The 12,245-nt window shown below is 36.8% G+C and overlaps 1 protein-coding gene across 6 annotated transcripts in view; it reads left to right on the top strand.

Annotated features, from left to right (window-relative positions):
- The window catches only part of AP3S1 (adaptor related protein complex 3 subunit sigma 1), a 72,161-nt gene that overhangs the window by 23,410 nt on the left and 36,506 nt on the right, over positions 1-12,245 (top strand). For all 6 annotated transcript variants that reach the window (XM_033181494.1, XM_033181497.1, XM_033181495.1 and 3 more), the window contains exons 2-3: positions 6,549-6,640; positions 9,813-9,924. In XM_033181494.1, coding sequence (XP_033037385.1) covers positions 6,549-6,640; positions 9,813-9,924 — 204 coding nt within the window. The remainder of the gene's footprint in view (positions 1-6,548; positions 6,641-9,812; positions 9,925-12,245) is intronic.

Raw genomic sequence — 12,245 nt, 5'->3', positions numbered from 1 at the left:
TCTTTGTGCCCTTTGGCTCTATTTTCTCAACTTTATTTTCCAGTTTTCTACTGAATTTTTAAAATTTCTCCTTATATTTTGAATTCCCATGAGCTTCTTTATTTCTGAATTTCACTCTTTTATTGTATACTGTTACTTTATAGTTGTATTATCTTTTCTTACCTCTCATATTAATGATACATATTTTAAATTTTTCTTCTCTTTACTTGGTTTGTTTCCTCTGAGTTGCTTTTTCCCCTGTTTTATGTTTAACTTCTTTAACAAATTTTTTTTTAATTTTTATTTTTTATTATAGTTTAAGTTCTGGGATACATGTGCAGAATGGGAAGGTTTGTTACATAGGTATACACGTGCCATGGTGGTTTGCTGCACCTATATTAGAGTTGTCTTCAACTGTCCAGTAATCCTTGATTGACTGCTCCTTTCTAAGGATAGAGTACTGAAAGCTGATTGGAAGCTCTCAATCCATGATTAGAGGTTGCCTATGCAATCTTTACTTGAGGTAATCAAGCTAGGCAATTTAAGTCGTGTAGGAATTGGAATTGTTGTAACTACAACTCCCCAAATCTTCGTGACTTAACATAATAAAAGTTTGTTTCTCACTTACATAAAGTCCAGCGTTGGTGTTCTTGGTCAACTGGAACCTTTCATGTGGGCTTTTTTTTTTTTTTTAATCATTCTTGAGAAGGGGGCAAAGGAACTTCTACATCTAGTTAGCATGGAAGATTTTGCAGGAATTTTCATGAGTGAGGCTTGGATAGTATATTTTTAACAACCTGATCATCTGGGAGGAAAAAAGCTCTGATTTATAGCATTTGCTGATCTTTGTGGTATAAATACTTCACCGTGACCAATTTCAAGCTACCAACATGATGTCACCAAATGCAGAAGAAAGAGATACACCCAATAGGCTTTCATGCCAGTTCTGGCATACCACAGACTACCAGCCACATTCTGCTGGCCAGAACTGTGTTGTATGGCTCCACCTAAATTCAGGGGAGGGTGAAATGGTGTGCCCTGAAAGTGAGGGAACTAGATTTTAGTGAGCAGCTAACAGTTTTCTGTCATAGTTGGTATCTCCATTATGATTAACTTTAGACCTAGTTGGAGTTCCTCCAGAGTTATGTTCCAGTCTCCTGCCTAGACGGTGAAGAAGGCCTAGCGCTAGGGATTCTGAGAACTCTGATTAGACAGGATCTGGTGGTATCTGTACATTTACATAATCCCCATGTTTTCAGTGTGGTCCCTGAATTTATTTTATGTTACTGTAACAAATTACCACAGACTTAGTGGCTTAAAACAACACAAACTTATCGTTGTATGGTTCTTTGGGTTAGAAGTCAGATGTGGGTTTTACTGGACTAAAATCAAGGTATTGGTATAGCTGCATCCCTTTCTGAAGGCTCTAGGGGCCAATCTATGTTCTTGTCTTTTCCAGCTCCTAGAGGCCACCCTCATTCCTTGCTTATGGCTTCCATTCTCCATGTTCATCATGCCAGCTGCATAGCATATCTCTGATTCTTCTTCTGTAGTCACATCTCCCTCTGACCACAGCCTAGGAAAGATTCTCAGATTTTAAAGTACCATGCCATGCAATTAGCCCCACCTATATAATCTGGGATAATATCTTCATCTCAGAGTCCTTAATCCCATCTGCAAAGGCATTTGTCATGTTAACCACATATTTACAGGTTCCGGGGATTAGGGTGTTGTCATTTTTTGGTGGGCCATTTTTCTGCCTACCACAATACCACTGGCTCTCCGAAGGCCCTCCCTTTGATCTATTCCTAGTAATAAGATTAAGAACGTTTCTTGGGGATGGTAGTGGGAATTTAGTGATCCTCTGCTTTTTAAACAAACTTTTAGTCCTTATTTTACACTACTGTCTTCATCCTCACTTCCAGACATATGTAAAAGCACCAATTCATGAGTTTTTGCCTATTTTGTGACACAAATTGAGTTAGTTTTATGATTTCCCTCTCACCATTTAGGATTAAATTTTCTGAGAATACTTTAACACTTATTTAAACACTTTCAAGATTTTGTTGTTCTTGTCTTCCTTTCCCATTCTCCTCATCCTTGTGTGTTTATGCCTTTGCTAAAAAAAACCCTTTAATATTGTTTTAGCTGGGGTATGGGCAGGCAACAAATGCAGATGTGTGTTTAATTTACCATCTTAATTAGAACACAGCTTGCACTTTTAACTTCTATACCATACTGCCTTAACTGTATTGCCTCTTTTTTTGTGTGTAAGGTAACCCAGATTTTGGGCAATATAAATGGATGTGGATCTTCTAGATTACAAATTTATTTATTCAGTACACTTTTATTGGCTACTCTACATCAGCCACTTTGCTGAGCATTTCAAATACAAAGCTCAGGTTCTGGTGTTAGAATTCAGACTACCACAAAGGAAATTTGAGCACATTGTTATAAGTGTATGATAAGAATAGAAACAATACCAAGGAAGCATGGAGAAAGAAGGGACTACTTTTAATTAAGAGCCAGGAAAGACTTCATTGAAGTCGTAATGTTCTAGCTGCGTCTTAGAAAGGGTGTTGCTGGAGAATGGAGTGAGGAAGTTGTTCCCAGACAGAAGTGGGAAAATGTGAAGAAGGTGAATGGTAAGAAGTTCAGTGTGGCTGGAGCAGATTATATAGGGGAGAAGAAAGAGATGATGAAACTTCAGGGATTAGTCTGGCTTAGATATTGGAGAACGTCTTATGGCATGGTAGGGAGTTTTTATTTAGGTCAGATAAAAGCTAGAGATCTTTAAGAAAGGAAGTAACATGGCTTACACATCTTTGGTTAAATTTATTTCTAAGTTTTTTTTTTTTTAATTTTGTGTTGTTTGGGATAATATTGTGAATGGATTTTTAAAAATTATTATTTAAAAAAATTTTTTTGAGGCAGGGTCTTGCTCTGTCATCCAGACTGGATTGTAGTGGGATGATCTTGGCTCACTGTAATCTCTACCTCCCAGGCTCAAGCAATCCTCCTACCTCAGCCTCCCAAGTAGCTGGGACTACAGACATGCTCCCAAGTAGCTGGGACTACAGCATGACTGGGTAATATGTTGTAGAGACAGGTTTTTGCCATGTTGCCCAGGCTGGTCTCAAACTCCTAGACTCAAGAGATCATCCCATCTTAGCCTCCCAAAGTGTTGGGATTGCAGACGTGAGTCACTGAACCAGGCCAAAATTTTCTTTTCTTTTCTTTTTTTGAGATGGGGTCTTGCTGTGTTGCCCAGGCTGATCTTGAACTTCTGGGCTCAAGTGATGATCCCCCCTCGGCCTCCCAGAGTGCTGAGATTATAGGTGTGAACCACTGTGCACAACTGAGAATCATTCATATTTAAGGGTGTGGTTCGGTTCTTTCTTTAACTTACTTTTTATAGGATTCCATTGTACAATTCCATTCCGTAGTTTATCCTTGTGTGACTGGTGGACATTTGGGTCCTTTTCAACTTTTCTAATTACAAACAGTGCTTTTATGAACATTCTTCTGTTTGTCTCCTGGTACAGAGGTTAAGAGATTTTTTTATGTACGGTTGACCCTTTCAAGGCTCCACTTACACGCAGTTTTTTTCAGTAAGTATATTGGGAAATTTTTTGGAGATTTTTGACAAATTGAAAAAACTTGCAAATTGTATAGCCTAAAAAAAATATATATATAAAAAATTAAGTTTGGAGGTATGTCATCAATGCATAAAACAGTAGATACTAGCTTATTTTATCATTTACTACCATAAAATATATACAAATCCATCATAAAAAGTTAAAATGTATCAAAATTTATGCAAACACTTAGAGACTGGACATGGTGCTACTCTCGGTAAGTGGTGCTACTCTCAGTGGAGAGAACTGTAAACAAATGTAAAGATGCAGTATTAAATTATAACTCTATAAAATTAACTGTACTTTTTACTGTTCTACTGTAGTAATTCCAACATTCTGTTGCTGTTGTGGTAAATTCAGGTGTTTTGAGAATCTGCTTAAAATGGTGTGTGATGCTAATCATCTCCTGGTGAGCAGTTTGTATCTTTAGTAAATTGCACATCACAGTAAAAAGTGCTTTCTCCCAATTCCTGTGTAATTTATTGTCATGTTTGTTGTAATATCATAAACCTTGAAGTGCTACTAGTGATGTTGGAAGTGCTCCCAAGCAGCAGAGAAATGTCATGACACTACAAGAAAAAGTTAAATTGCTTGATGTGTACCTTAGATAGAAGTCTGTGGCTGTGGTTGCCCGCTATTTCAAGATAAATGAATCCAGCAAAAGGACTATCATAAAGAAAATAAAATTCATGGCCAGGCACAGTGGCTCATGCTTGTAATCCCAGCACTTTGGGAGGCCAAGGCAGGCGGATGACTTGAGGTCAGGAGTTCGAGACCAGCCTGGCCAACATGGCAAAACAGCGTTTCTACTACAAATACAAAAATTATGGCTGGACGCGGTAGCTCACACCTGTAATCCTAGCCCTTTGGGAGACTGAGGTGGGTGGATCACCTGAGGTCAAGTTCAAGACCAGCCTGGCCAACATGGTGAAACCTCGTCTCTACTAAAAATACAGAAATTAGCTGGGCATGGTGGTGGGCGCCTGTAATCCCAGCTACTTTGGAGGCTGAGGCAGGAGAATCTCTTGAACCCAGGAGGTGGAGGTTGCGGTGAGTGAGATCATGCCATTACACTCCAGCCTGGGTAACAGAGCAAAAACTCTGTCTTGATAAAATAAAATAGAAATAAAAATACAAAAATTAGCTGGGCATGGTGGCGGGCACCTGTAATCCCAGCTACTCTGGAGGCTGAGACAGGAGAATTGCTTGAACCCTGGAGGTGGGTTGCAGTGAACCGAGATTGCACCAGTGCACTCCATCCAACCTGGGCAACAGAGGGAGACTCTATTTAAAAAAAAAAAAAAAAAAAAAGAATATTCATGAATCTGTAGCTATAGCTATGCCAATGTGTGAGAAAACTTTGCACCTTTTGCAAAATCCCTTTTTATCTCGTATTGAAAATCCAGCTCTTATGTGGGCACGGGAATGCTGTAAGAAAGGCATACCTGTAGAATATGATTTGAGAAAAAGTGAAGTCATTATATGATACATAAAGCATAAGGAAGGTAAAGGATCTAAAGCTGGAGAATTTAATGCCAGCAAAGGATGGTTTGTTGCTTATAGAAAGAGGTTTGACTTTTAAAATGTCACGATGACAGATTTTTAAGAGAAAAAGTATAGCTGAGTTACATTTTTGGGGAATCAAAACTTATACGTAGATTTCCAAATGCATGGGGGATTGGCATCCCTAACCGCCACATTGTTCAAGGGTCAACTATCTGTGTAATTGCCAATGCTCAGTTGTTTTTGATCTTCAAAAACTGGTTTCATATGGTTTAGAATAGTATCTAGGCGAGAAAGTGCTGGTTATGTTTACCCTGCCACTGGTGAGATGAGAGTTTCTTTGGCTCTACATCTTTGTCAACATTTTATACTATCATATTCTTATACTTTTGCCGATATGGTACATGTGGAGCTATCTCGTTTTAATTTGTATTTCACTTAATTACTGCTGAGGTTTAGTATCTTTTTATTTCTTTGTGGACCATTCACATCCTTTCCTGTGAAATTGGTGTTCATGTTCTTGTTCAGTTTTCTATTGCAGTGTTTAGGAAGCTGACTCTTGTTTTGTTTTGTTTTGTTTGAGATGGATTCTCACTCTGTCACCAGGCTGGAGTGCAGCGGCACGATCTCAGCTCACTGTAATCTCTGCCTCCTGGGTTCAAGCGATTCTCCTGCTCAGCCTCCCAAGTAGCTGGGATTACAGGCACACGCCACCACACCCAGCTATTTTTGTATTTTCAGTAGAGATGGGGTTTCACCATGTTGGCCAGGATGGTCTCAATCTCCTGACCTTGTGATCCGCCCGCCTCGGCCTCTCAAAGTGCTGGGATTACAGGCATGAGACACTGTGCCCGTCAGGACGCTGACTCTTACTGGAATATGAATTGCTTAGTCCAGCTTAATAGATATTTATTGAGCCAATCCTTGGCTTTAGATCAGCTTATATAAAGATGAGTAAGATGGATGGACTCTTACCTCAGTCTGTATTTAGTAAAGGTTAAACTTAATTGGAAGCTCCATAGTTCTATTTCTTTTCTCCATTCAAATATAGATTAGCTATGCTATTTATAACTTTACCTTTCTGATTCAGTTTACTCATTCGTAAGATAATCAGCTTTGACTAACATCTACTTTCCCTTCTACCAGTGTATGTAATTCATGTAATATTTTTTCTTGTTGGTTTTTGAAACTTAGAAATATGTTACTTTTATTATAGTGGTAAATATAAATACTTGGTTTTTTCTTTTCTTTTTCATCAAGAAATGTTGGGTTTTGCTTCTGTAAGGTGTAATTTAAGTCACTTCTCCAAGGACCCCTCTCTTAGATGGATTTCCCAGATAGATATTACTACCTTTGATTTTAAAAATTCTTAAAATGCTATTAAACCCATACCCTCCATCCTAATATATATGAATTATTCTTCCTCAGAGTGAAGATACACAACAGCAAATCATCAGGGAGACTTTCCATTTGGTATCTAAGAGAGATGAAAATGTTTGTAATTTCCTAGAAGGAGGATTGTAAGTAAAGCATTTCATAGACATTTCTAAGTTTTGACTATATGATTAAAATATATACTGTTTAATCAGTGTATGGTAACAGTTTTATAATTTTGATTAATTGGATTAGGTGAATTAATTGCCACCTATGTTAGCTATAAATCTAACTTAAAGAATTATTTTTTAAAGATATGAAATCTTTTTTTCCTCTTAAAAATTTTGAAAGGGAATTTTATATAAAGGTAATATATTAATGGTAAAAATTCCAACATTACAGGGAACTATAAAATGTAAAATAAGAACCTCTCAACCTTAGTCCTTCTACCCAATTTCTTGTGTATCCTTCTAGAAAATTGTTTGTATAGACTAACATATAAAGTATGTTATATGTGTTGACTAACATACAACCTTAAAATTTTTATTTGTGAGATCACACTTGTACGCTCATTTGCATGTTGCTGGTTCTCAGTATGTTCAAAAGCTTTGCATATAAACACATCTAGGACAAGCTTATTCTTTTTAATGACTACAGAGTATTCCTTTGTGTGAATGTGCATAAAAATTAGATTACATTTTTTATTTCACTATTACAAGACTGAAGTCTGTTTTTCAAATATACCTAAATCAGCTAATTGATTTTTCTATTTTAAAATGAATAAGAATATTGACAGATATTACAAATAAATACTTTTAAACTAATAGCTTCCATGAAAACAGTTTGTTCTCAAACATGAATCAGTCAGAGAAACCTAGAATTTTTTGTTATTTTTATGTGTGTGATGGATGAGAAATACTCTGGATAACAGGGAATCCATGGTCATAAGTTACTTTTTATCATGTGGAACACTTAACTTGGGTTTCCTGAAAGGTTATATCATGCTGTCCTTAAATGTCCAATACATACTTAAAAATTTTGCTGTTAACTCAGGGCTTCTAATTTAATAATTGAGACAAGTGTACCTGCCTCTGTTTTTGAATTTTACTTGTATTTATTCAACTTTAGTTGTCTTTGACATTACTGTCACTTCCTCTCATCCTAGCCTCTTGATTTCTTATCTCCTAGGAAACTTACCACCCAGCACAGTGTACTGCATTTAGAAGTAAGAACCTGATTAATCTAACTAGGGTGCTATTTGAAATAGAAATTGTGGCTTGAAATTGTGATTGTTCTTTTTTAACCTTACAAAAAATAGAAAGCAAATATTGCAGCAGAGATGAGGCTACACATCTAGTTTAATCCTAGTTTTGTTACTAACAGGCTGATTTTCTTGGACAGGTCACTTAAATTCTTGGGCCTCAGTTTTCTCCTCTATAAAATGAGTTATTTGAACTAACAGGATTTCTCAGTCCTGTGGTTGTATATGATGTATTGCATTCTGTACAGGAATTTTTATCAGTATTATACTATAGCTTAAAGATAAAATTATATTTTTAAAGGCAAAATATATACTTGCCACGTTAATATTTTTGCTTGCTTTTAATAGCATTATTGGCCTCTTTGAAACTTATATTCTTCAGAAGTTTGCTCTCCTTTTAAAGTAAAGCAAAAGTTTTAAGATAATCACTAAATTGCTGATTCAGAATGAAGTGAAGCCTCCTATTTGTGTTCTTTTTACCTCTTTCAGGGAACAATTGCAGTCACAGTCTATAAATACACTCTCAGAATCTTTAAATTGCATGTAGATATTTTTAAATTAAATATCTTCTCTAGAGGAGTATCTAGGATAGTAGGAAATTTTTATTCTTGTCAAAGATCATTTCTGCTTTTGCTATTAGAGGACATAGAAGTAGTATATACCTTGAGAAGTTGTTTCTACAGAACTTATAAGTTTAGTATTATTTTTACTGTATGAAAAATAGATGCTGGCCGAGCATGGTGGCTCACACCTGTAATCCTAGCATTATGGGAGGCCTAGGCATGCAGATCTCCTAAGCTCAGGAGTTCGAGACCAGCCTGGGCAACATGGTGAAACCCCATCTCTACTAAAAGTACAAAAATCAGCCAGGTGTGGTGGTGCGTGCTTGTAATCCCAGCTACTTTGGTGGCTTGAAGCCAGGAGGCAGAGGCTGCAGTGAGCTGAGATAGCGCCACTGCACTCCAGCCTGGGTGACAGAGTGAAACTCTGTCTCAAAAAGAAAGAGAGAGAGAGAGAGAAAGAAATGCCATTTTCCTATATTCTGTTGGGATAGATGTTAGTTTACTTTTGATTACATATAACCTTGATTGTAAATTATGTTAAGTGTTTAGGGGTCTTTTAAGAAGGTGAATTCATTATTGCAAACTTAACTATGAAATAGCTAAACTATATTTAGAAAATTATAAGATGTTTGGAATGATTCCTAAATTATTATTTTTAAAATACTAAAATTCCAGTCATTATAAATAAACATATTTCATTAAAGAATTTAGTATCCTAGCTTAATTTTCTTGCATTTATATTTCAAAACAATGTAATTCTGGAAGAGATCTTGATGGTGAATCTATCCAAAACTTAAGAAGTGTCATTCTTCTTTTTTTTCTAGTTGATAATCAGTCTTAAGCTGTGTAACTTACTGTGACGTATGGAGTTAAATCTAGTAAGCACTTACAAATGCCCCATGATCTAATTTCTGCCTATTTCTCTGACTTTATCATTTACTAATCTTTTCTTATCTACTGGCCTTTTTTCTCTTCCCTGAATATACATACTTTGTTCTAGATGAAATGGCCATTTATTACTTACTACCTTAGCTTGAAATGCTCTTCTCTAAATTTTTTCCAAGCCAACTCCTTATCATTAGATCTCAGCTTAAATGTCACTCTTGCTCAATATTCAGCCTGAAATAGGGAACCCATCAATATATCATCATTGTATTTTGATTCTCAGTGTAACACTTGCCACTATCTGATGATGTTCTGATGTGTTTGTTTATTGCTCCTTCCCCACTACCAGTGCCTGGCACACAGTAGTTACTCAGAGAATGGTTTAATGAATGAATGAACTGAAATTAAGCACTGGCTTCTTTTACTTGATATTGCTGAAGAAAACAGCCATCTTAATTTACCTAGTCTCTGAATAAGTTCACTTAAATGCTTTGCCATTGAATGCTTTCGTTTGACAAGTGGTTTTTAAACAAATTGTCACTTTGCTTGAGCTAATGAAAATGTTTTGCATTTTCTTTCCAATAACATTACAATTTTTTTGTCATTTAGATTAATTGGAGGATCTGACAACAAACTGATTTATAGACATTACGCAACGTTATATTTTGTCTTCTGTGTGGATTCCTCAGAAAGTGAACTTGGCATTTTAGATCTAATTCAAGTAAGTTAACACTTGCTTCTTACTATCTTTTTTTTTTATTATTATTATACTTTAAGTTCTAGGGTACATGTGCATAACGTGCAGGTTTGTTACATATGTATACTTGTGCCATGTTAGTGTGCTGCACCCATCAACTCGTCATTTACATCAGGTATAACTCCCAATGCAATCCCTCCCCCCTCCCCCTCCCCATGATAGACCCCGGTGTGTGATGTTCCCAAGTCCAAGTGATCTCATTGTTCAATTCCCACCTATGAGTGAGAACATGTGGTGTTTGGTTTTCTGTTCTTGTGATAGTTTGCTAAGAATGATGGATTCCAGCTGCATCCATGTCCCTACAAAGGACACAAACTCATCCTTTTTTATGGCTGCATAGTATTCCATGGTGTATATGTGCCACATTTTCTTAATCCAGTCTGTCACTGATGGACATTTGGGTTGATTCCAAGTCTTTGCTATTGTGAATAGTGCCTCAATAACATACGTGTGCATGTGTCTTTATAGCAGCATGATTTATGGTCCTTTGGGTATATACCCAGTAATGGGATGGCTGGGTCATATGGTACTTCTAGTTCTAGATCCTTGAGGAATCGCCATACTGTTTTCCATAATGGTTGAACTAGTTTACAATCCCACCAACAGTGTAAAAGTGTTCCTATTTCTCCACATCCTCTCAGGCACCTGTTGTTTCCTGACTTTTTAATGATTGCCATTCTAACTGGTGTGAGATGGTATCTCATTGTGGTTTTGATTTGCATTTCTCTGATGGCCAGTGATGATGAGCATTTTTTCATGTGTCTTTTGGCTGTATGAACGTCTTCTTTTGAGAAATGTCTGTTCATATCCTTTGCCCACTTTTTGATGGGGTTGTTTGTTTTTTCTTGTAAATTTGTTTGAGTTCTTTGTGGATTCTGGGTATTAGCCCTTTGTCAGATGAGTAGATTGCAAAAATGTTCTCCCATTCTGTAGGTTGCCTGTTCACTCTGATGGTAGTTTCTTTTGCTGTGCAGAAGCTCTTTAGTTTAATTATATCCCATTTGTCCATTTTGGCTTTTGTTGTCATTGCTTTTGGTGTTTTAGACATGAAGTCCTTGCCCATGCCTATGTCCTGAATGGTACTACCTAGGTTTTCTTCTAGGGTTTTGATGGTATTAGGTCTAACATTGAAGTCTCTAATCCATCTTAAATTAATTTTCGTATAAGGAGTAAGGAAAGGATCCAGTTTCAGCTTTCTACTTATGGCTAGCCAATTTTCCCAGCCCCATTTATTAAATAGGAAATCCTTTCCCCATTTCTTGTTTCTCTCAGGTTTGTCAAAGATCAGATGGCTGTAGATGTGTGGTATTATTTCTGAGGACTCTGTTCTGTTCCATTGGTCTATATCTCTGTTTTGGTACCAGTACCATGCTGTTTTGGTTACTGTAGCCTTGTAGTATAGTTTGAAGTCAGGTAGCATGACGCCTCCAGCTTTGTCCTTTTGACTTAGGATTGTCTTGGCAATGCGGGCTCTTTTTTGGTTCCATATGAACTTTAAAGCCATTTTTTCCAATTCTGTGAGGAAACTCATTGGTAGCTTGATGGGGATGGCATTGAATCTATAAATTACCTTGGGCAGTATGGCCATTTTCACGATATTGATTCTTCCTATCCATGAGCATGGTATGTTCTTCCATTTGTTTGTGTCCTCTTTTATTTCACTGAGCAGTGGTTTGTAGATCTCCTTGAAGAAGTCCTTTACATCCCTTGTAAGTTGGATTCCTAGGTATTTTATTCTCTTTGAAGCAATTGTGAATGGAAGTTCATTCATGATTTGGCTCTCTGTTTGTCTGTTACTGGTGTATAAGAATGCTTGTGATTTTTGCACATTAATTTTGTATCCTGAGACTTTGCTGAAGTTGCTTATCAGCTTAAGGAGATTTTGGGCTGAGACAATGGGGTTTTCTAAATATACACTCATGTCATCTGCAAACAGGGACAATTTGACTTCTTCTTTTCCTAACTGAATACCCTTGATTTCTTTCTCTTGCCTGATTGCCCTAGCCAGAACTTCCAACACTGTGTTGAATAGGAGTGGTGAGAGAGGGCATCCCTGTCTTGTGCCAGTTTTCAAAGGGAATTTTTCCAGTTTTTGCCCATTCAGTATGATATTGGCTGTGGGTTTGTCATAAATTGCTCTTATTATTTTGAGGTACATTCCATCAATACCGAATTTATTGAGCGTTTTTAGCATGAAGGGCTGTTGAATTTTGTCAAAGGCCTTTTCTGCATCTATTGAGATAATCATGTGGTTCTTGTCTTTGGTTCTGTTTATGTGCTGGATT

The sequence above is a fragment of the Trachypithecus francoisi genome, unplaced genomic scaffold (assembly GCF_009764315.1).
Source record: "Trachypithecus francoisi isolate TF-2019V2 unplaced genomic scaffold, Tfra_2.0 Lachesis_group2, whole genome shotgun sequence".
In the NCBI taxonomy this organism is placed as follows: Eukaryota; Metazoa; Chordata; class Mammalia; order Primates; family Cercopithecidae; genus Trachypithecus; species Trachypithecus francoisi.
Note: the sequence above shows the minus strand (reverse complement) of the source record. Positions and strands in the feature narration are given on the sequence as shown.